The 24,757-nt window shown below is 39.9% G+C and overlaps 1 protein-coding gene and 1 pseudogene across 1 annotated transcript in view; one reads left to right on the top strand and one right to left on the bottom strand.

The window, feature by feature from the left end:
• Positions 1-228: 228 nt before the first annotated feature.
• Positions 229-24,757, bottom strand: part of ADAMTS5 (ADAM metallopeptidase with thrombospondin type 1 motif 5) — a 48,329-nt gene continuing 23,800 nt past the window's right edge. Inside the window, exons 4-9 of the mRNA XM_059686775.1 lie at positions 24,249-24,416; positions 15,174-15,457; positions 12,376-12,559; positions 11,816-11,991; positions 9,369-9,544; positions 229-4,148 (exon numbers count right to left, since the gene is read on the bottom strand). Of these exons, the coding sequence (XP_059542758.1) occupies positions 3,581-4,148; positions 9,369-9,544; positions 11,816-11,991; positions 12,376-12,559; positions 15,174-15,457; positions 24,249-24,416 (1,556 nt within the window). The 3' untranslated portion in view covers positions 229-3,580. The remainder of the gene's footprint in view (positions 4,149-9,368; positions 9,545-11,815; positions 11,992-12,375; positions 12,560-15,173; positions 15,458-24,248; positions 24,417-24,757) is intronic.
• Positions 8,495-8,600, top strand: LOC132231960 (U2 spliceosomal RNA; annotated as a pseudogene).

Below are 24,757 nucleotides of genomic sequence, written 5' to 3'. Positions count from 1 at the left end.
ACTAGAGACTAAGTGATATTCATTTTTAAAGCAGCAAAAGGCAATATTTGGTTTTATTATCATTGATATCACTTGGAGGTTGTGTGTATACAACTTTCATATAACTCATCAACAACTCTTTGTCCAAGTTTATCAGTGAAATGATAGACGTGATTCTCAACTGTGTCTCAGCTTCAGTGGGAAGCTTCCAGGTTATCTATGTACCCAAGTTTAAAACTTGGACCAAAGTTACTTAAATAAGCGTTTGTTTTTATTTGTGACTTGGAAAAATCAGTATTTATGGAACCCAAAAGACTTGTTAATATAACTACAACTAATGAACACTACTGGTCATGAAATATTAAATTAATGTCTTAGAAAGGAAAGCTATAGTATCAGAATAAAGATGCATGAGGAATATATACATATACACCTGTTTCACACAGAAAGCTCTCTGTAAAAAAAATACAAAAGCAAACAGTGCTGTATATTATGTAAACTCACAAAGTGTACTTCATACACAAACATGAAGCATAAATTATAAAAGAGGACAACAGCAAAACATTTTAAATATAGAATTTGCACATATTTTTGTTAAATAAGAATAAATAATTTTATCACACAAATTCACATACCAGTTGCAAAAACAATAAATTACTTTTTTTCAGTGCTGCAACTTTGTTTGTTTGTGATTAATCCCTTAATTCTTAGTTTAATGTGATAAAACTGTTTCCACAGGAAGGCAAAGTAAATTGAATTCATTGAATAAATTCAACCAATTCCCTTAAGTCCCTAAAAAACAAGGCAGGGCTTAATTTGACCTTTACTGTTCTAGAAGAAATAAATGCTATTTTTTTTCTGGGCTACCTTTTATTTAATAAAACTTAATCTGGACTGTTTAGTTTATGAGTGAGGTTAGATTCTTACTAACCTGAGCGTTTTCAGACAAACTTTTTTAGGAAGCAGCCTCTAGCATCATGAATCCCAGATTCTTTATTCAATATGCAACTACCATAAGTGAAAGGAATAGTCCTAAGTCAAACTGGACTGAACTAGGTTGTGTTATAGAGGATTTTCCCTTTGCTTATCATTCCTTATATCCACCAAATACTCAATTTACCTGACTTCAGTTTCCAGTCTATATCCTATATCACTTATATCAGGAGTTTAGACATACATTCCTTAGTCAATCTATTGATACTCATGTAAAAACAAAACAAAACAACAACAAAAAATAAACACCAAAAAAATAAAATAAAGAAACTTCCTTAAAATCATGGAATAGTGGTTTATTCATTCTAAGCTTTCTAGGATTGTTCAAATCAAAAGTGTAAAAGTTCATTATTTGGGGGAAAATGAATCATTGATAAATCATATTAAAAATCTATGAATCCAGTATAGAGAAGCAGAGTAGGAGACAATCATGTTTGCTCTTCAATTATCTTTTAATGTTGCCGTCAATATACCCACAAAAGATAAAATCAAACTTTGTCAAAACCGAATTACTTGATTATAATTATTTTGAAATTTGTAAAAAATAATGTTGGCCTCTCTAATAATTCTCTCTGCATAGTCAAATGGTCAGTATGATTTTAATTTTTTTCCTGACTACTCTGAATAGATTTGTTCCCTGTCCCTGATATCTGGTTGATCTCCATCAAATGTAGGTTACCTGGCTTGTACAGGCCTCATTTCTCCAACTGATAATTTATTAAGAAAATATTACTACATTTAAAGCAAAATCAGTTTATAAAAATCCAAATGATGGTGATCAGTTTTGTAAAATAATTATTTGTTCTACCAAATAATTTCTTAAGAAAACACTTAAAACAGTGAGACCCACTGAAATGAATGTGATGTAGCAAGATGAATTACATAATTATTTTATATTAAAAATATCTTATAATAAAAATAAACTCTCATGAGCTTAAGGGAACTCAAACAATGGTCCCCTAATATCCTTATATGCAAATCTTCACAATAGGCACATTTGGTATTATTATTATACAATTTTATAAAAACAATTGGCTTTGTGATATTTCAAAAAGAAAACAAAATCCAAATGAAATGAAACACTTTAGATTTTCTGAGCTATGGGGTGAAGGGATACAGTTTACTATCTAAAAAGAGATTTCTGGCATCTGATTGCAAAAATTTTCCATGTCTAACTATTAAAACTTACAACCTGTCTAGACAGGCTATGAAAATAAAAGCAACACACTTCTCAAAAATCATCATATTTCATCACTTAAACACGTACTTGTACAACCAAATGCTTTCCAATTGGGAAAAATCTTAAGTGCAGTATCAGTATACTTGGATTTTTTTTTAAAAAATGCAAGAAATTATTGCCTATATGGTGTGGAAACAGTCTTATTAATAACCACTTTTTTTCTTGCACTAGCCACATTAATGGTAATCACTTCTAGATGTAGCTAACTATTAAGTGATCTTTAATATTCCTATTAAACTAAGTCAACAAGAAGGAGAAAACCTTGAAGATCTTACCCAACCTTTGAACAAAACAAATACGCAAAAACAAACACATTTTTAAAGGCTTGCTGGTAAGAGGCATACCAGTAGTGAGAGTGTTGAATGTGATTAGAAAACTCTTTGCCGGGTGTATTTCATATATATTACACATTGTGAGATACCAGATGAGAGCCACGGAAAGGGAAAGCAATTGTGAAAATATACATGGAAAATATGGTGGAGTGTGATTTTTTTGCCCCTTTTAAATTCTAACAGGAGCGAACTAATTTTTAGACTCGTGAATACCAATAACATACACACACGCAAACACTATTTCTACAACCTAATTATGCAATAATTTGGCTGTCTGCCTGAAAAAATACAGGCCATCAAATGTTTAAGCAGATGGACCCGTGTATGTATTTAAATGACTAGATACACTGAGATCCTTTTCCTTTTCGGAATTTCTAGAAGATGCTTGCTGTCAAAATGATTTTTGACTAAAATGTGATCTCCGTTGTCTGAAAGTTTACTAAGTCTTATTAAAACAGCAGCAAGGTCTTAAATTTCCAGTAAAACATCCACAGCTCTTTCCAGAAACTGGAAGGAGTTGAAATAGCTGCAGACCTACTTTGGTCAAGCACTTTTTTTTATAGAAATATATATATATATGTACATATATATTTTTTAATAGAACCAAGTGATATAAAGTGACATACCAAGGGAGAATGTATTTACAAACAGTAAAAAGAAGCTACTGTGTATTGTGGGTGAAAATGACTACAGTGCCTTTGAAGACATTCTGTAAGAGGTAGGTGACAAGGGGGAGACTCTTGTTCTGCCTTCTTCAAATGTCGCCTGATTCTACATTCATCATGTTTGTTCATTCTCATAGGCCCAGGGGATGTTGGCCAACTCCCGAGTTGTTACTGTCTTCCGGGGTCGCCACTGTCCCACGAAATGGTGCACACCTTCGTTTGTCGCAGAGAGCAGATTCCGCCCATAATCGGACCCCTGTTGACAATGACTCTGAAGCGTGACCTTCTGCGCCCGAGGCGGACCTCGTGTCCACCAGGACGGATCGGCGATGACTCATCCAGTTAGCTCTGCATCAGAGCAGGCCCGCAGGCTAGCATTTCTTGAGCAGACACTGCTTAAATGCGGAAGGCCTCTGGGAGAGAAGACATCCCTTCGCTAATTTGCGGTTCCCATCCTGGCACTGCACCGTCCGGGTGTGCCAGCCCGTGTCACAGGACCGAGAGCAGGCGAGCCACGGGCCCGTCACCCACTGCAGCTGCGGGGCGTGCGAGCCCACTTTATTGCTGCCATGGTTAGTCACAGAGTTTCCTTTCAGCGTGGACTTCTTGGGAACAAAGAAGCTGTAGCGGACATCTAGCGCTTTCGTTGGGTCTGTCGCAAGAATCTGCACGATGAGAATTTCCTTGGTGGCGGCGTAGCCCATCCCGTGCAAGAAGTCATCGCGGTGGCTCCAGCCGCTGTAGTTCATGACTGTTCCGTTGAGGTCAACGATTGTTTCCGAAGTGGAGATCATGTACTTTCCATTGATGAGGTACTCACCGTTCTTCTTCTTCAGGGCTAAGTAGGCAGTGAATCTGGTCTGGTCTTTGGCTTTGAACTGTCGGACTTTTATGTGCGTTGCCCCTTCGGGGATCCTCACAACATCAGTGTAACCCTTACTGGAAGCAGGAATGTCCACAGGGGAGACGGAAAGAGAGAGGGAGAGAGAAAAAGAAGCAAACACTTAACAAATGGATAAACCAAAAGAGATTCTCTAAAAGTCTTACCTTAAAAAAAAATCTTACTTTAGGGTAACACAAAGTTTCAATGTATTTAAGAGTGTACTTTAAAATTGGTTTCAAAAATTATTATTTTTTTGCCCTGGCTGGTGTTTCCCAATGGTTAGAGCATCAGACGGTGCACTGAAGTGCCTCGGGTTGGATTCTGATCAAGGGCATGCACCTGGGTTGCAGGTTCAATCCCCAGCCCCAGCTGGGGTGTGAACAGGAGGCAACCAATCGATGTGTCTCTCTCACATCAATGTCTCTCTCTTTCTCTCCCCCTCCCTTCCACTCCCTCTAAAAATCAATGGAAAAAATACCCACTGGTGAAGATTAACTAAAAAAATAAATAAAATTTAATTTTCTTTAAAAAAAATAGAATTGCGGTTAGACTATTATATACATTTTTTATTAGATGTTCAAAATTAGGGTAATGTTAGCAACCTGCCTTTGTTTTAAAAATGTATACTCACTTCACTTAAAAATTTACAAAACATAACACATCCTTATTAAATCCTGTCATCTTTACAAAACTCCTGGATACTCTTCTGGAACAACCTGGGATAAATGTAAACACAAACTCACAAAAACCTGCCCTCAACCTCCTAGAAATCTTTAAATTAACTTGTTTACGTATCAGAATCACTTGGGATCTTTTAAAAATGTCAATCCGCAGGCCCCAGACCAGTTCAATCTCTGCCCTTCAGGACAGGACAGAGGCAGCAGTAACCTGGAGCTCCTCACGTTGTTCCAAATGTGCAGATTAGTTGGGGAATGAGTTTCACAGACTAGAGACAGGGTGGAGGCTCTGCTGCCCTTTCTACTAGAACTCTGGATTCACTGGGTGACCACTGCTTACGAGTATCATCAAAAGAAAAAAAAAATGAATCTTTAATGCCTGAGCAAATTTCCCCAGATGCTTAGTGTCCATGAAGCATCCTGATAGAATGAGCAAGGCTTTATGGGGGGTGGCAAGAAAGATAGGTTGCCAAAGATCCATTATCGGTCCAGAGAAATGGGCAAAGGCATAAATGGTGCTAATCCCCATAAGCTAGTGGCAGATGCTAAGAAAGGAATGCTAATTAAGCAACAAGGAGCTACCCCAGAGAGAGGGAGTCATCTATTGTCCAAATATTTGCCTCTATAAGTAATTTCATAGCAAGGTGTCCCTTTGTTCTACTTTCCTAGTTATTTGAATAGAGATAAGTAAATTGCTTATGCAGTTTGACTAATGGGTGTAAAATTTAATTATTTACTTTCAAATTCTTACTCAAGTTCAGATTGTTGGGGCAACTGATTCATACACTAAAACTCCACCTTGTGTTTCCCCCTGAATTTTTTTTTCTGAATTGGAAAGGAGGCTCCTCCCCTGGGAAGTTCCCATCTCCTGGGCATCTGGTCTATAGTGACTGGCAAATAGGTGTCAGACTTCTGTGTTGAAGACAGAAGATGCAATGCTGATGATGCTGCTTATCCATTCAACTTGAGCCATCATTTTTATTTTTGTAATACACTTTGGATTATACTTCATTACAGGACTGTTTTGTAGAGATGATGTGTAAACCTATAGTAGCTTCACAAGCAAAGCTAGGAGAGCTGCTGGAGATATCTTGTCTTGTGTACAAAGCATAGCAAGTGGGCATAGATTATAGCATTTGAACAATTTCACTCCAGCACTGATTTCATGGTAGTGCTGGGTTTAAAATCCAGGCCTCCTGACCCTGAATCTGTGCTCCTTTCAATCATCTCCCCATGCATATAACCCTTACCTCTGCCATTTGTATTTTATAACAATGAAATGAAAATAAGTTCTGGTTATATTCAGATACCAGACATGGTATAAAGGAGATTAAGAGGGAAAGGTAAGGGAATCAGGTAGGAGATTTTGTTTGTTTTTAATCCCATTCTTTACAGTCTGTGTCATATTCATGATAATCACTGGGGACTGTCAGCATTGCAACAGGCTTCCAAACTAAGCTCACAAGACAAGTACATGAATTAGTGCCATGATTTCTTGGTGCCTTGGTAAAAAATAATTCTCTTTGTACTCTTCCATTTTCTTTACACCGTGCTGGACATCATTTAACTTCGGACATCAAGCATCTCCCCTGGCTACCATGAATGAATGCAGTTGTTTTCATTTAACTGCTGGGAAGTACGGCAGGCAGGACAAGGGACTCTTGGTTGGTGCAGGGCGAGGTCCACAGCACTCAGAACAGTGCGTGTTATAGGGGAACAGATTCATCCTCCATACTAGGCATGCTGTCATGGCAGGGACGTTCCAGTGAGGGGCAGTCAGATCCCCGGCTCCTCCCCGCAAACAAAATATGTGACAGTACCTACTGATAAGAGCTGTGAAGAAACACAGAGCAGGGTAAGAAGGTAACGATGGGGATGGAGGTTTTCATTTAGGACAGACACTACCTGGGGAGGTGACATCTGACAGACACCTACAGGGCTTCTTAGGAGAAGCATGGCTCATTAATTGGGGAAATGGGTTCCAGGCAGAGGACACAGTGCACACTCATCCGCTTGCCATGTTTGAGAAGCTTCGGGAAGTCCAGTGAGGGTGGAGCAGAGCCAGAGAAGGGAAGGTATAGAAGAGATGCAAAACGGGGCCGAGCCAAAACTTTTAGGACCTTATAAGTTACAAAACAGTGAAATAGAATCCATGGGAGGGTGTTGAGCCAAGGAATGTCATGGTCTGACATGTAACAAATGAAGGCTCTCCCTGCTCTGTGAAGAAGAGGCTAGAAGGGCAAGGGGACTGGAGACCTGTGGGAATACTGTTGGATTGGTCCAGGCAAGAGGCAATGATCACTGGATTGGGGTGGTAGTGATCTTGGTGGTGGTGAGGGGCAACCAAATGCTGGATATATGTTGGAAGTGGGACTGACAGGACATGCTGATGGATGAATGTGGGGTGAGAGAGAAAATGCGGAGTAAAGGATGACTTCAAGCTTTTGCACCTAAGCTGGAGAAGGACTGAGTTGGCATTTGCTGATGTGAGGAGAACTGAAAGAGGATAGAATTAAGAGTAGGGTCATATTCCTGAAGAGGTTTGAACTTGATGAAATATTTTAATATGCATCGCCTCCCTTGATCCTCAAAGCAATCATAATTTGCAAGATAATTAGTATCATTTCCATTCTACTGTCAGGAGTTCTATAGTAAAGAAATTTAGTGTCTCTTCTAGGGTCACATGGCTAGTGAGTCACTGAGCCAGAGCTTGAGAGCAAATATTCCAGCTCCAAGATCAATGTTTATTTAATAAATCACACCAGGCCAAGATGATGTATTTGGGAGACTTAAACAGGCCATTTGTATCACATAATATCATCTTGGGCAAAGCAATCTGTAATTGGTCATGTTGCATCCACCTGTTGGCATCATGAAACTCTTCATCTTTTTATGTTATGTCAAATATGCAGACATTGATTGTCATTACAAAAAACTTAAAACACTAAATTTAGCATTCAAAAAGTAGTTTATAAGTTTATGTAGGAAGAATATATAATATATAGGACATAAGGTATATTTAAAAAAATGTTATTTCTCATTTGGTTCCTGAATTTCTTTCCCTCTCTCCCTTCCTTCCTTCCTTCCTTCCTTCCTTCCTTCCTTCCTTCCTTCCTTCCTTCCTTCCTTCCTTCCTCCCTTTATTCCCTCCTTCTTTCCTTCCTTCTTATTTTCATTTGAACAGATGGCCTGTGCATCCCATGAGCTCAGTTATAGTCTTACTCTGGCATTCACCAACCATGTAAAATTGGGTAAATCCTACATTTTCAGAGTCCCAGTTCCCTCATTTGTAAAGAAAAAAAAGGGTTAGACTTGACCATTTTTTAAATCTTTTTTTTAATTTTTATTTTTAATTTATTGATTTCAGAGAGGAAGAGAGAGGAGAGACAGATAGAAACATCAATGATGAGAGAGAATCATTGATTGATTGCCTCCTGCACGCCCCCTACTGTGTACTGAGCCCGCAACCTGGGCATGTGCCCTTGGCCAGATTCGAACCTGGGACCCTTTAGTCTGCAGGCTGATACTCTATCCATGACCCAAACCAGCTAGGGCTAGACTTGATCATTTTTAAGGTGTCTTGCACCTTTGAAATGTATAAAAATGCAGGATATAATTAGACTTGCAGGTTTTTCAACCTAGATGGCCCAACACAATTAGAGGAATAATTATATCACCAGAAAATAGGAATAGCAATGCATATATTAATTCAGAATAAATTCTTCATCGCTTCTCGGCCTTTTGGCTAAGATCAAGTGTAGAATAAATTCTTCAGCCATACAAACTTTTATCATATCAAAGATAATTTTTTACAACAATATGGCACACACTTGCTTTAAAAAAACCTTACTGTTCGTTTGTTTGCCTATCACTCTCCAGTTAAAGACAACACAGCACATACCTGAAGACAATAGGCATGCTTTCCCAATTGCACTCAGGATAAGAGTGTTCTGGTGAAGAAGAAAAACAGTACTGCATCCAGCAGACCCTTTAGCTGAATCAGCCATCCTAGCTGATAGCATAATATTTTATGCCAGAAATTGGTACTTTAAAAACTTACATGTTTAAAGCAAGAATGTAATCAAGGACCATGAGAAGAATCAGGAAGCAGACATTACTCTTTATCGAGTCAACTGAAACCAGGAAAGTTAAAATTGGACTGTTGTCTATACCACAGCAATTAACATTTTTCAGTAAGAAATGTTTTCTCAAGAAAAATACAGCCCAAAGAGAATGGGCTTGTAAAAAGGAAAGAAGAGCAGGTGAGATGGAAACCAGCCACCCTTCTCTACATTATGGTTCAGGAATGACAGACCCGCAGGATATGGCTCAAGTGCAATGTCACTGCCTTTCTTTAAGTGTTCATACTGCAAGACCTTGACCTCATGGCCACCGCAAGTCACCTGCTTCCAGAGGTGCCATGAGTTTCCACTGGGGAGAAATTTTTTCATCTCCTCTTTTTCCCTTCTCATATTCGTAATGTGTTAGAGCCCTGCTAGCCCTCCTGTCTTAGATAGTCCATGAGTCCTCCTTTATCAATTTTGCAAGAGTCTAAAGCTTCATTCAATTCACATACGGGCAATTGTTCCATCACATTACCTTTTTTTGTTGAAGGTTCCAATAATTTTCGTGCAACTGGAGTTGTCTCCTCCACACACTCCACACTTGTCATACTGCAGCTTTGAGCCAATGATGCCATCACAGCCAGTCCGCACACATTTCCCCCGAACGCAGACGGAATTACTGTACGGCCTACATTCCGTTCCATCGGTCACCTGAGTGGGAGAAACACGTTAGCAGTGGGCAGTACTTGTGCCCACGTACTAGGTTTCTTTGGTAAAAGATCACATTCTAATTGGTGAGTTTTGAGTTTGATTGGAATAGATAGTACATTGAGAAATAAATAAAGAACCAAAAAACCATAGTTTTCAGAAGCATCTAACTGAAAAATCATTTACATGTTGGCAGAAGATCTGAGATAAATCTCAGTTATACACTTTCTCTCTTGGGCTTAACTCCAAATGTGTTGAGACACCCAAGGTATTCATCTCCATTTCTCTATGGATATCACGTTCCCATTGTACAGCCTCTCCTTATCACCCTGAGCGAAGTGATCTTTCCACTCAGCCTGTGGGACTGTCACTTGCTTCAAGAGCAGAATATGAGCAGTAGATCTTTCTTTGTCGCATAATTATTAACATAGCAGTAAATCTGAAAACCTAAACCTGGCCTCCTTCAAAACCACGTAATGGTTGGAAAACAGTCCCTGGTGTGTCCAACTGACAGATGCTGAAATCGAGACAAATTAGTGTAGGAAAAGGGATCTGGGGAAGTCACTGAGAACTACTTACTAGAAGAAAATGACTTAACTATATATATAAAAGCCCAGCAACTGGAACAACGGCAGAATGACCAGAACAATCAGAATGACCAGAACAACCAGTGGTTATGACACACACTGCAGCAGCCAACCAGCCTGATCTGGGCCCTGATCGCAACTCCCCCCCCCCCCCCGCCACCTGGCCTGGCCCCCAATCGGCCCCCAACACCTTGATCAGGGGTGGGGCTGGCTGGCCAACCACCTGCAGCCCCTCCCCCCAGCTGGCCCTGCCCCTGACCAGCCCCCAACACCCTGATCAGGGCAGGGCCAGCCAGCCAATCACCTGTGGCCCTCCCTCCCACTGGCACAGCCCAGTGGGCCCCCATAGGGGTGGTCTAGTCGGGCCCCACCCATGCAGAATTCGTGTACCAGGTCTCTTGTATATTCATAAAGCTAGTTATAAAAGAATGTGCATGGACTACTTGTGGTTTGTGCATGTGAGTGTAGATAAATAACATGTCATATATATATATATATATATATATATATATATATATATATATAGAGAGAGAGAGAGAGAGAGAGAGAGAGAGAGAGATTTTGTATTTGTGAATATACAAAAGTCTTCATACATGTGTGTGTATGTGAGTGTGTATATACTGAAGTAGGGTATACTTCAGCAGGTTAACTGCTGTCTAGTTGGCTATATTTCCAGGTGATGTTTTTGTTTTTATTTCCCTGTACTATTTTTAAAAATGAAAATGCATTTTTTTGGAAATAAAAAATATAGTTTTAAATTACATTAGTTAGACATGAACTTATTTTTCAATAATGTGTCAGAAATATCTGAAGGTCAGGTACAGAGGTGGATTTAAATGTAGCACCTGCTGTGAAGGGATGAAGAAGTACAGATTGGTAGTTTCAAAATAATCATGGGGATGTAATACATGGCATAAGGAATATAGTCAATAACTATGTATAGTGCCAGCTGGGTACTAGAAATATCAGGGGAAACACTTTGTAAAGCATGTGATTGTCTAACCACTATGCTGTATACCTGCAACTAATACAAAATAATATTAATGTAACTGTTACTGAAAAAAATTAAAAAATAATGAATGTAGCATCTGTTTGCAAATTAGATAAACAGTATTAGATAAATTGCTGCATAATATTGATTGTGAGAAGTAAAGCTGCAGTAATTTAGAAAATGTTCTTCAGTGAAAAATAAGGGATAATTCCACACTCATATATTATGTGTACAAGTAGAGGGACATTGATTCATACTAAGAGTGCAAGGCATTTAAAAGTCTAGTTCAGAGACAATAATCTTGAGAACTATCTTCATGAATCACTACCAAAATTCTTAAGTAAATGATAAAGGGATAGAAAAGCTTTCTTGCTATATAGTCCCCTTTACAAACGTGCCTTGGGAATACCAGCTGTTTTCAAGGCTATTTTGAACTTAAGGTAGCATCTGACCTGATTTGATGAGTTACCCTTTTCAAAAACAGCTTTTAAAACATGTACTGGTTCTGCTTATAAAAATTTTGTATTCATTGCATAAAGTTTGAAGATAGAAATTATAGAGATGAAAATAAAGTCCTTCTAAATCTAGACACCCCTCCCCCCCAAAATAATGACTGTTTACAGTTGGTGTCTGTAGGCTTCCTTCTACCAAATGATTTCCACCAACGATGCCTATTATGTCTGGACAGTTACTTACCTTTGGAGAAAACACCACATAGTAGCCGGTGCCCTTGGCCCTGCAGGTCAGCTTGCACACGTCCCCCGGCAGGACGCCGGCATACTTGGGAACCCATTCCACAAATGTTTTGACTCCTTTCGCATCAGACTGATATCCATTTTTGGCCTCACATTGCTCATGACGAAAAGATTTACCTAAAAAACAAACATGTCACATTATTACTCTACTGTTCCGAAACTTACATTCATTCTTGTGCATTTAAATAATTTTAAGAAGAGGCTGTTTTCTTTCAGAGCCTCTTCACATACCAGTGTCGAACGACTTTTATTTATACATGGAGTTGAAAATAGCAATTATTTTCTTTCAACTTCCTGGATACTCAAATGTTTATAATAATAATTTTTAAAATCACACATGTAGTGGATATTGATTTGCACACTGGTAGAATGATGAAGTTCAAGATGAACAGGCTATTCCACCAGAATAGCTAGAATAGGCTATTCTAGCCCTGTCCATTTCTGCTAGAATAGGATTTGCAGGTGACACATGGCGGTTGCTGACACCTGGGAGCGGCGTACCATTTGCGGGGCAGGGTGTAACACTGCAGGATCGGTAGATGGCCCTCTTTCCTGTGCAGTAGCGGCCACTGTTTCTGGGTGCTGGGTTATTGCAGTGGCGATAGGCAAATTGTACTCCTCCCCCACATGAGCGGGAACACTGGCCCCAGGACCCCCAGGATCCCCAGTTGCCATGGCTTGATGTCTGAAATAGAAAATAGAAGACATGTTAACTCAGAAGGGAAGAAAACATTCAAATGTACATTTGGACATCACTTGCATATATGACAATGGACACTTCATTTAGAGTTAAATTGTCAGTGAATGTTCTGGAATTACAACGTGTTTCTGATTCTAAGCAATTCATCTTCTCTGCTTCCCCTCTCTCTGGCATTAGGGAGTGGTTCTCAACCTTCTGGCCCTTTAAATACAGTTCCTCATGTTGTGACCCAACCATAAAACTATTTTCGTTGCTACTTCATCACTGTAATGTTGCTACTGTTATGAATCGTAATGTAAATATTGGATATGAAGGATGGTCTTAGGCGACCCTGTGAAAGGGTTGTTTGACCGCCAAAGGGGTCGCGACCCACAGGTTGAGAACCGCTGCACTAGAGGTTCTGAGTGCTTCACCCTAAGCACTTAGCGCACTGCAAGAATGACCGCCTGGTTTCTCTGACCATTTTAACTGACGCATCCCGACACTGCACATTTCTGTCAATCACCACTGAACCCTGCTTGATGTTCTATCCACTCTGATCTCGTACCTTTAACAAAAGGTATGATGCTAAAGATTTTGCATGGCACCAGGTGTGAGTTCCTCATGCTTGTGTACCTGTTCTCCCTCTTTCGCACGAAAGTTCTGCAGTGCCTCTGGCATCACACATCCTGTCTGTGACAGACCCTCTGCCACATGCATCCATGTACTTGACCTGGGAATTCCTAACTAGATTAGGGTCTCAGGGCTTAGAGAGGAAATGTGGTGGATATTGAGGTGCACACACACCACATGCACACACACCACGGGAAACGAAGAGCCCTGTCATGACACCCCAGGCCTATTACGCTGGAAACATTGCAGCACGGAAGCTGTGACTCTTAAAGGAAGAATATTACAAACTCTTTTGGAGGGGACTTGTGAAGAACATTGGCGGGCTGCCTGTGTCAGGGGATCCGAGAAGGTGTTAGCCTTTGAAGATACAGGCCACATGCATATGGCATCATTCTTCTAGGGCAGCCATCTGCAACTGGTATGCTATAAGGTTTTAAAACATGCAACACCTGCCTATTTAGTCAGGGGTGGCCTCTCTTCCCTTAGCTTGTCAAATAAAACATGGCAACAGCCAACACAATAATAGCCGTCTGGTATGAGACATGGATACAGGGAACAGGCTGACAATTGTCAGAGGGGAGGATGTTGGGAGGGACTGGATGGAAGAAGGTGAAGGGATTAACCAAAGAATATATATGCATAGTCCATGGACACAGACAACAGTGTGGTGAAGGCCAGATGAGGGGGGCAGGGGCTGAGTGGAGGTGGACAAAATTGGGGTGGGGGGATGGAGGACATCTGTAATAGTGTCAACAGTGAAAAATAAATAAAATTTAAGAACAGGAAAAAAAATTATACTTTTTTTTTTTTTTTGGTCAGATAGAGAAAAAAATATGTTGTGCCACAGAAGTTTAGTAATTAGTGTATATGTGCCGGGAGATGAAAAAGGTTGAAAACCGCTGTTCTAGGGACTGTGGGTGAGTGTCAACAGAAACTTTGGGCCTTAAAATGAAGGTGGCAGCCTGGCTGGCGTGGGTCAGTGGTTGAGTGTCGACCTATGAACCAGGAGGTCACGGTTCGATTTCCGGTAAGGGCATATACTCGGATTTCGGGCTCAATCCCTAGTCTCGGGCATGCAGGAAGCAGCTGATCAATGATTCTCTCTCATCATTGATGTTTCTATTTCTCTCTCCCTCTCCCTTCCTCTCTGAAATCAATAAAAAAAAAATATAAAAAAAAATAAAAGGGGAAGGCAACAAGAGATGTTCGATTCCAGTCAAGGGAACATGCTCTGGTTGCGGGCTCATTACCCAGTAGTAGGGGGAGGTGCAAGAGGCAGCTGATTCTCTTTCATCATTGATATTTCTATCTCTCTTTCCCTGTCCCTTCCTCTCTGAAATCAATAAAAATAGATTTAAAAGATGAAGTGCTCCAGCTGATGTTGAAACATGATGCGCCCACAGATCTGCAGACTCTATTGTCTCCTCATCATTTACCTCTTTAAAAAAATGAAGGTGGCAGTTGCTGACATAAAGGTGGACTATTGAGGGGCGGAGGGGCAGGGAGGAGTGTGTCCCTGGAGCAGGTGTGGGCTGCTTTAGCTGCTAAAGATAGATGAACTGGCTAAGCAGGGGAAGCAGGGCGATTTTGGCTCTCCCCGAGTATGTGTGAGGACCATGTGTCAGGTCTATTGCTATTTCCTTAATGAATTAAAAAAAAAATGCCATCTCATAACATGGCTAAGAGAAGCCTGAAAGTAACTTCCCCACAGTGGGCCTTACTGGGTCTCAGGCAAGTAGAATCTGGGCTGTACCCTTATTTGTCACCGGACATAACCTGGGCAGAGCACCTGTGGCCTGCATTGCCTCCAGTTTTTCCATGGCTGGACCTGGCTGCTGTGGTTAAAGGAGGAAGCAGGAAATAGCTCTCTCAAGAAAACACAGTTTAACTCGGAAATGAAGCCTCCTGCTGACAGCCCCACACATGTCAGGGGAACGTGCTCCAGGTCTCGGGTCTCCAGGCATCGCGTGGCAGGAAAACCACTTACCGAATAATATTTTTTCTTGGTTTTGTCCACACACTTGCCCTGCAGGCAGATCCTCCCTTTCCCACACGGGGTCCCTTCCACAGCGGGCAGCTTCTTGGTCAGACACACCATCTGGCCCTGGCGCACCACGGCGCACCAGAGGCGGGCGCAGACGTCCATGCCCGGGCACACCGAGTACTCGGGCCCGAAGGTCAAGTTGCACTGCTGGGTGGCATCGTAGGTCTGTCCTGGGAGCTCTTCGGGGCCCAGGATCTGCTTGCGAGGCAGGTCTAGCAAACAGTTACCTGAAAGAATAACCAAGATTGACCACTGCTCCGTGTGTAGGTTTTAAACCACTAACGTCACGGATCTAAAGATGAAGTGCTCCAGCCCTAGCAGGTTTGGCTCAATGGATAGAACCTCAGCCTGCAGACTGAGGGGTCCTAGGTTCGATTCCGGTCAAGGGCACATGCCCTGGTTGCAGGCTCATTACCCAGTAGCGTGGGGGAGGTGCAGGAGGCAGCTGATTCTCTTTCATCATTGATATTTCTATCTCTCTTTCCCTGTCCCTTCCTCTCTGAAATCAATAAAAATAGATTTAAAAGATGAAGTGCTCCAGCTGATGTTGGATCTGCAGTGTGATGCCCTCGGGAAGGGAGGGACTCCGTGGGGGGAGGCTGGGTGCCTCCATGTAATGTATTGACTCTGGGGTATCTTAATGATGGCAGTGGCATGACTGAATAAACGCAGTTTGTAATAACTAGTTGTGAAAATAGCCATTGTGCTAAGAGACTAAAAAAAATTGGGATTGCCCGGCCAGCTGGCATGGCTCAGTGGTTGAGCGCCAACCTATGAACCAGGAGGTTGGATTGTGGGCTCGATCCCCAGCGTGGGGTGTGCACAAGGCAGCCAATCAATGATTCTCTCTCATCATTGATGTTTCTATCTCTCTCCCTTCCTCTCTGAAATCAATAAAAATATATACATATTTTTAAAAAGAAACTGGGATAGATCTAGAGGAAATAAAATAATGGACATAACAGCAACAACAATATATAAACATTTACATCAGTAAGAAATAGTGTGCCCTTGGCATTCTATTTATACCCCATTGTCCACTTTCACCTTCTCTCTTCCTCATGTGCCTTCCCTTGTCCCCTTCTCATTAACTCCATAAATAATAAACAGTGGATCCCTCCTTCATTCTTGCACTCACTGAAAACAATGACAATGGGTAGGATGTCCAACGTATTTGGTTAGCACCTACAATGTCCTAGTAAACATACTAGAATTGGGAAAACAGAAAAATAACCCAGATCTAGCCTTCAAGGCCTCCCAATAAAGTGAAAGAAATAGACTAAATAATGTATTTCTCCCAGACTGATAAGACTTGGAATAAAGGGCTTTCAAGAGTCACCGAATAAAGGAGGAGTGGGAAAAATCGAGAAATAATCTTTGGTGATTTGGGCCGAGACCCAACTTTTACTCGTCTCCATTTTTCCACCTTTGTGTCAGTTTTTAATGTAATTCATATTTGTTGCTTGGAGTGTGTCTGCCCCCCAACAAGTTGGTGCCCTTATTACAGAGTAATGTGGGAAATATATAGTAAGCTGGGGGTCAACAGAAGCCACCACTCCACGTGAATGATGCAATCTCAGAAGCTCAAGCCTACCTGCAACACGCTTCCCTAAGAATCCCTGCTCAGGGAGTAATATCATTGATTATCTCCCATGATTTGGGTGCATGCACATTGCCCACCATTTTCTGTATTTTTTTTATTTACTTGATTTTAGAATTTACTTGCTGATGATTAAGAGCACTAAAAATAACAAAGATTTCTTACACATTTACACTATTCTCAACTACTTAAATGTATTAGTTTACTTAATCCTCATGAGAACTCTGCCAAGCAGACTCTATTGTCTCATCATTGACCAACTTACTTCTGCTTTGCACGTGGATAGATTTTTCTGATTTTATTGCTGAAGGGAAAGCACAGGTAGGGATCCTTTAAATGGTGGGTATTGTGCCTCCTCGTAGAAACACCAGGTCTAAAGTCTAACTCTGGCAAAACACGAAGGGCTGAGTGTTCTTGGCCAACTTAGTTAACCTCTCCCTAATTTATTTTTCAAGCTCTGTGAAATGTTTCTCTTTTCACTGTGACACCGTAAGGGTAAAATTAACTAAAAGAGAAATAAGAGACCACTAGAAAAATACAAAACAATGGTAGTTGCTCTTATGTCCAGCATCTGTAACAACCATTTAGATATATTCGAGTTATTCTTTTTCTTCAACAAAATAGAGATATTTAAATCCTACTTTCCACCGAGAAATTAAATACTCAGCACATTTTAAATATATAGCAAATGTTTTTACAACTACTACACTCACATTTCTTCAAAGTGAATACCTTAGAATGTGTCGATCTGTGATGGAGGCATTATATGAAAATGAATAAAGAGCAAAATTCCTATTTAACTTCTGAGCCAGAATGTTTGAAGAGGTAAAACTTCTTAAGGCAAGCCAGAAAAAGCATTAAAAAAGAAGTACCCAGCCAAAGAGAACTTGGGGAGAAAAACATCGAGTTAAAAGAAAAACATCAACATCAAGTCAATAGGAAAGAATGATAGTAAAACCCCACGAAGCTTTGTTTAGGAGACAGAGGAAGATTGGGCCCTTTGGAACCCCCTGGAAAGCCTATCTTCATTGCTACATAGAAAGAGCATTGTGTAAACCAGGGAAAGCTCAACAGATTGCTGACATTAGGAGACTGTCCACGGATCTCTGAGACAGCAAGAATGCTTTCCAATTCTTCAAAAGTACTGCTTTAAAAAAAACATTTTAATTTTACTAAAAAGCACAGACCATAAGACTGGGTAACTAAATATTAGCTGGGAAGTCTTTACATGTGTGGGTGCATGTGGCAATGGTCTACCTGGTATGGCTCCAGCCAAAATAACTCCCCACCTCTCTGTGGACATGCAGTCACCGACATCCTTTCTACCTTACTGGTAGATGATGAGTGAAAAGAAATGTATAATGCAAACAGTTTGAAATCAGCTTACACAAAGGCAAGTTCAAGAGGTGACATCTCTTTATAATGCTTAACACCAAAGGATGAATTTTGAAAATGAATAACACATTTGTTTTGCTATGAAAAAGTTGGTATCTCTGCTGCATGGTTTCCAGGGAGAGGTCACCAGGGGATGACCTTTACTTGCTTAAAGTGACTTATTTCAGAATTGCCATTAATGTATCACTCTAGGATTTGATGCTGCATTCCTTTCTTTTGACTCTGAAATGTACAGTCTGCTGATTTCATCTATTTGTTGAATTACATCCTTTAGCTATAAAATAGGTACAGGCATCTCTACCAAATGGCAGACTGTGCCACAGAACAATACAAAATAAAAAGCCTTATTCTGAATCTCACAGGATAAAATATTTAAAATCTCAGTAATAGTGGATTGGATATAGATTTTCCATCTTAAAAACTGTGTACGTTTTGGGGGAGGGATGAAAGAGGAATTGATCAAACTTTTAGTATCATTCATGTTAACCTCTAAAAGTATTCAGTCTACGGTTGACTTTTCTTGCTCATTTTTACTTTTATTCTCAGCCACTTTTTTTACATTTACTTAATGCGTTTTTTAATTTACCTTTGTCTGAAATCCTATCTGGGCTTGGCTGCCCACATTGGTCTGTTTGCTGTGTGCCACAAACTGCCAAGTTGCTTTTTCCTTTCTCCCTCCTTTTTCTCCCTCCCTCTTTTCTTCCTTCCTTTCGTTTTAACATTTGGTGCATATAAATGATGGTTTCTAAAAGGTATATGAATGCCGAATCATTATATTGTACACCTGAAACTAACATGATATTGTATAGCAACTATATTTAAATTAAAAAAAAGAGCCTAGCCTGACTGGTGTAGCTCAGTGGTTTAATGCTGACCAATGAACCAATAAGTCACTGGTTCCATTCCTGGTCAGGGGTCAGGGCACATGCCCAGGTTTCTCTCAATCTCCAGTAGGAGGCATGCGGGAGGCAGCCCACTGATGATGTTTCTCTCTCATCACTTTTTGTATCTCTCTCTCCCTGCCTCTCTAAAATCAATAAAAACATTTTTAAAAAAAGAACTTAGAAACAAACAAACAAATAACAGGATGTAAGTACAGAGGCACTAGATATTAAAAACATAATGAGGATGTTATAAACAACTTTATGCCAATACATTTGGATCGAGATGAAAAGAAATTGAGCATTAAGATCATATTACTAGCTTTATCGTCTATATTTACAAGGGATTTCTGCAATTGATTTTCTAATACCATTTTATCTCCAAAAGTCTGTGGTTCAGTAAGTGACTGTAAATGAGACCTTCAAATATGCTCCAGGTTAATGTTTCAAAGCTGTCCCTCGGTTTTCCTGGGCAGCCTGTGTCATGGGTGTATACTTGAGCTGTGGCTACTAGTACTTAGGTGGCAGCCTTTCTCATCACCTGGCACTGAGACTTAGGGATACAGTGGGGGTTGAGCTATTGTTTCTGGCTTCAAGGTTACAGAGCATTTAAGAAAGGAAATTCAATAACCTGCTTTCACTGCACAATTTCTCTGCCAGTGCTTCCCTTCATTTTTGAGGATCACACCCTAGCCAGCTTGCCTGGAGCTAACTTGTATAAACACGACAGAATGTCTACAAGTATCTCAGCCAGGTTGGTGGGGGCTGGGGATCCCCATGAGATATGGCTTCTGCTTTTCTGAATCACAAATGTGCAGGCACAGTTATTTTCAAGTGTGCATACTGACTTTCAATCATAACCGAATTGCTACATAGTTCTTGTTGGAACTAAATCAGGAAACACTCAGTATTAATGAATTTTAATTTGGCAATGGTTGAGTGCTATAAATGTCTGGCTGCTTATGGCTAATAATTTTAAAAATAAAGCAAATGATTTGAGTGTAATCACACTCTAAGACCTCATTTCTCCAGCATTGCTGGAGGGAGACAGGTGAGCTATTTTTTTTTTACCCATAGAGTTTTCCAGATAATAAATTCCTTAGGCACCATCTAAAAATTGTATATATTTTGTGAGAATATATATTTAAAACAGTTGTTGCTTTGCTGCCTTTATATTGGTGTCAAAATTTAATCTTCTTAAAATAAAGGAGTATCAATTTTTGTATCATGCTGAAATACAGAGGTACCTTCATGGATCTTGCTGGTAGGATAGGGTTTTTTACTTTTGGAAAAATGGTGCCAGACCTCTAAGCTTTAAATGTTTTAGGACCACATCTTACAGCTTTTCTGGTTTCTCCCTTATTGTCAAACTAGAGGCTCAGTGCATGAAATTTGTGCAGGGGGGGGGGAGATGGTTCCCTCAGCCCAACCTGCACTCTCTCCAATCCGGGACCCCTCGGACATCCCTCTCGCAATCTGGGGCTGCTGGCTCCTAATTGCTCACCTGCCTGCCTGCCTGATCACCCCTAACCACTCACCTGCCTGCCTGATTGCCCCTAACCACTAGCCTGCCTGCCTGATCGCCCCTAACCACCCCTGCCTGCCTACCTGATTGTCCCTAACCGCTTCTGCCTGCCTGCCTGATCACCTCTAACCACGCGCCTGCCTGCCTGATCGCCCCTAACTGCTTCCTGGGGGGTGGGGCCAGCTGGGGAGAGGGGCCGTGGTCATTCTGATCTCTGGTCGTTCTGGTCATTCCACCGTTTCGGTCACTGAGCTTTTATTATATAGGATGACATCATTTCTTGCTTTCAGTTTACCTGTCTGAAGTGCACCCCACCCCCACCATGATTATATTATTGCTTAAAATTTTTGGTGGCCAAGAAATTTAGAACAAAAAATAGTAGTTTGGCCAGTGTGGCTCAGTGGTTGAGTGTCGACCTATGAATGAGTTGGTCATGGTTTGATTCCTGGTCCAGGCACATGCCTGGGTTGTGCCTTGATCCCTGGTGGGTAGTGTGCAGGAGGCAGGTGATCAATGATTCCCTCTCACCATTGATGTTTCTATCTCTGTCCTTCTCCCTTCCTCTCTAAAATCAATAAAAACCATATATTTTTTAAAAATAAAAAGAGAAAAAATAATTATTTCTACCAAATATGAGTAAGTGGGCTCGGATGGGAAGCCTGAGTAGCTCTCTATAAGCAAAGTGAAAGGATTTTATGATATGATTTCATTATATCAGTTCAGCCTTCTGACAAAGATGTGTTTGTTTATTTGTTTGTTTTTCCATTGTCTTGGACTTCAACTTTCTTCTTGGTTCTCTCCTGAGCTCTGAAGTGGAAGTGTCAGAATCTCAATCATCTGGAAATTGCATTTACTAGTTCTGACTGCCACACTTCCACTTAAGTCAGTTTTCCAGGTTGCAATTTAAAAGTTATTATATTATTTGAATTCACATTTACAGAGAGCACTGCTCTGCATGCTATTTTGAAATGCACATAGTTGAAAGCTTTGCCATTGTATCATAGGACCTTTTTGTTTTCCTCTCCTTATTCTGAAATTACTTGATTCATTATAGGCTACTGAAAAAGGCTTTGTTGTTAAAAGGCAAGATTGCCTAACAATATATTTTAAAGTGAGAGTCTAAGCTTCACGAAATGAATAAATCAACTGAGAGAATTTGCTATCAAAATTCAATTTAGGGAAATGAATTTAGTTATTTAACATATAAATGAGAAATTCAGATAAGACTTTATCATTGCAAGTGAAGTAGGTCTGTTTCCACTAAAAATATGTTCTTGGTTGTTATATCCCATGAGATCCTTTGGAATAGACATAGAGATATATAAAACATGTAAATTAGTTGCAAAAATTTAACAAATCTGAGCATGGACTCTTTTAAATACAGAAGTAATATTAAAATATGAAGATAATACTAAAAGCATATTTACTGCACAGAAAGTAAGATCATGGATTCCACAAATGTGAAATAAATGAATCATTCCAAAATTATGGTAATAAGAAATAAAATTCTGCACAGCATTGTAATTAACTGACCTAATACTTGCACAGGGAAAAAAATTTGGTCCCATTTTAGCCATAAGTATTTGCTGCCTTAGCAACTAAATCCACCCATTTAGTGATTCAAAGTTTAACTCAACATTTTGGAATGTGTAACGTGTGATGCTGAAATAAAACATTAATGTGATTTCATTTTTAGAAAGCCCGAGAAAAAAAATCCCAGAAAAAGCAATAGTAAGAGTAGAGAATACATGCTTGGCTGGCGTGGCTCAGAGGCTGAGTGTCGAGCTATGAACCAAGAGGTCACACAGTTCGATTCCCAGTCAGGGCACATGCCTGGGTTGCAGGCTCTAACCCCACTGTGTGGCGTGCAGGAGGCAGCCAATCAATTATTCTCTTTCATCATTGATATTTCTATCTCTCTCTTCCTCTCCCTTCCTCTCTGAAATCAATAATATATATATATATGTATTTTTTAAAAGGCATTTGAAAGAAAGAAAGAAAGAAAGAAAGAAAGAAAGAAAGAAAGAAAGAAAGAAAGAAAGAAAGAAAGAGGAGAATATGATTCTACCCAAGAGGGACTTTACTAGACATTCACTTGATCCATGTAGACAGGCAGATAATTAAATAAACATTAATTTTGGGAATTTATCAATATTTAATCAACATTGTAAACTGAGCTAAACAGAAAATTACCACTTTATTATTAATCTAAAGGAAAAGCCTAGTTCTTTGATTCTCAGTATTATCTCAAATCTTTGAGATATTGAGATGTCCTTTCAATGAACAAAGAACATGTATTTTGTATTGAGGAAAATTTTAAACCAAGTTGGGCATGGACTATATTCAGAAATAGGAAATTTTAAAATTCCCAAGTGGATAAAGCATTTCCACTAACAGAGCGAGAAAAATGAGTTAATGAACAGATTTTGCCTATAAGCCACCAAAGGACATGGAACATAATTTATTTTTGTCTGAAAAAAAATTAAATTTTTAATTGTTTTGACATTATGGAGTCAAAGTTGAAGATGGTGATCTCACTAAGAAATTACAAAAATATTAAACCTTAACTTTGTGGAACTAGGAAAAAGCAGTTATTACAGATTCTCTTTATCCAACTTTGAAGCAATCATTATTAAGTTAAATTTATGGACAATCATTATGCTCAACAATTTCTGTCATACTCAATTCAACCATGAGTTTTACAAAGAGACAAATTTTAAGAGAAAAAAAAGCCACAAGAAATGAGAATATGTCCTTTTCTGTAATATGAGAAACTTGAACTAAGTGGTCTCTGAAGTTCTCTTTCAACTCTAATGAACCTATTCTCCAGTGTTTCTAGTATTTTAAAATAATAAGGAATGCTAGGAAATTTGCAACTTCTTGTTTCAGAATACTTATGGGTCAGAACTTATTTCTAAAAACTATTACTTCCTTAGTGTTTTCATAAAATTCACTAATCCTAGGCTTACAGAATTTAATAAAGCATGCTGTGCTCTTGAACTGTATCTGAATGAGAAAGCCAAAGATTTTCGTTTGAAGTTCTTGAAGTATTTTCCCACCATTCAGATGGATTTTCTATTTCTGTTCTTCAGTTTTTACTCCACTTTCAGGAGAATCTGCCATCAGGATGAAATCAAATTCATCCAGTGAATGCAAACCTTTCCTGGCTTTCTGTTGCCATAAAGAGAATCTGACAGAATTGTCACCTACACCTGAACCACACCCCTATAATAGGCATGTAACAAGTAATCCTGCGAGTTGTATTAATAGCAGGGATATAAGATGTCTGCCAGCATTCTCACAGGAAGCCAGTGGTGAAAGAAGGAATAAAAGCCAGGCTTTCAGGCCACGAGCAGGCCTTCTGTGTGGTCTCCCACATTGCTTCTCTTTTGAACTTTTCAATTCAAAAGCAAAAATATCATTGCTATAATGCCACCAAGGATGTTGGCATTATAGCCCAACAGACAGTCAGTTCTCTTGCTTCTTTTTTTCTTCACACTATCTAAACATCCATTGTCTTGGAGGGCAAGGTGAATGTCATGAGGATATCATGAAGGAAAACTCGTAATAATCCTAAGTTTTGTTTCTGAGCCTCTGTTGTCCTGGACAATACCTACCGTGGCCATCGTCCAGGAATTCTGTGATGGTGGCTGAGGCACATTTGGACCAGGGCTTGGATGCATCGATGCTGGTTAGGATGGAAGACATTAAGCGCTTATCTTCTGTGGAGCCAAAGTTCTCTTCACAGTATTTGGAATCATCATGGGAGAGGCCAAGGAGATGTCCTACCGGAGAGATTACAGGAAGTGCGGATCAGAGTGATTTTGCGATTCTACTTTTCTGTGTCAATTACGCTAGCACTTGATTTCCTCCCCCCACAACATTTGTACATGAGTTCATTGTAACTGCCTTTCTCACACAGAGACCGGACCCCCGGGGAAATCAAAGCTGCATATAGTTAGAAGCAGTCACTTTGGGTAAACATTTAGGGGAAACATGAAAGTGACACTAAGGAGTAGATGTTCCCATAATGCATCTGGATCACACATGCTCAATGATATGTAGAAATGAGGCCTTATTTAGAATCAAGAATTTGCAAGACAACTGTGGGATTATGTCATAGCCC

The sequence above is a fragment of the Myotis daubentonii genome, chromosome 3 (genome assembly GCF_963259705.1).
Source record: "Myotis daubentonii chromosome 3, mMyoDau2.1, whole genome shotgun sequence".
Lineage (NCBI taxonomy): Eukaryota > Metazoa > Chordata > Mammalia > Chiroptera > Vespertilionidae > Myotis > Myotis daubentonii.
Note: the sequence above shows the minus strand (reverse complement) of the source record. Positions and strands in the feature narration are given on the sequence as shown.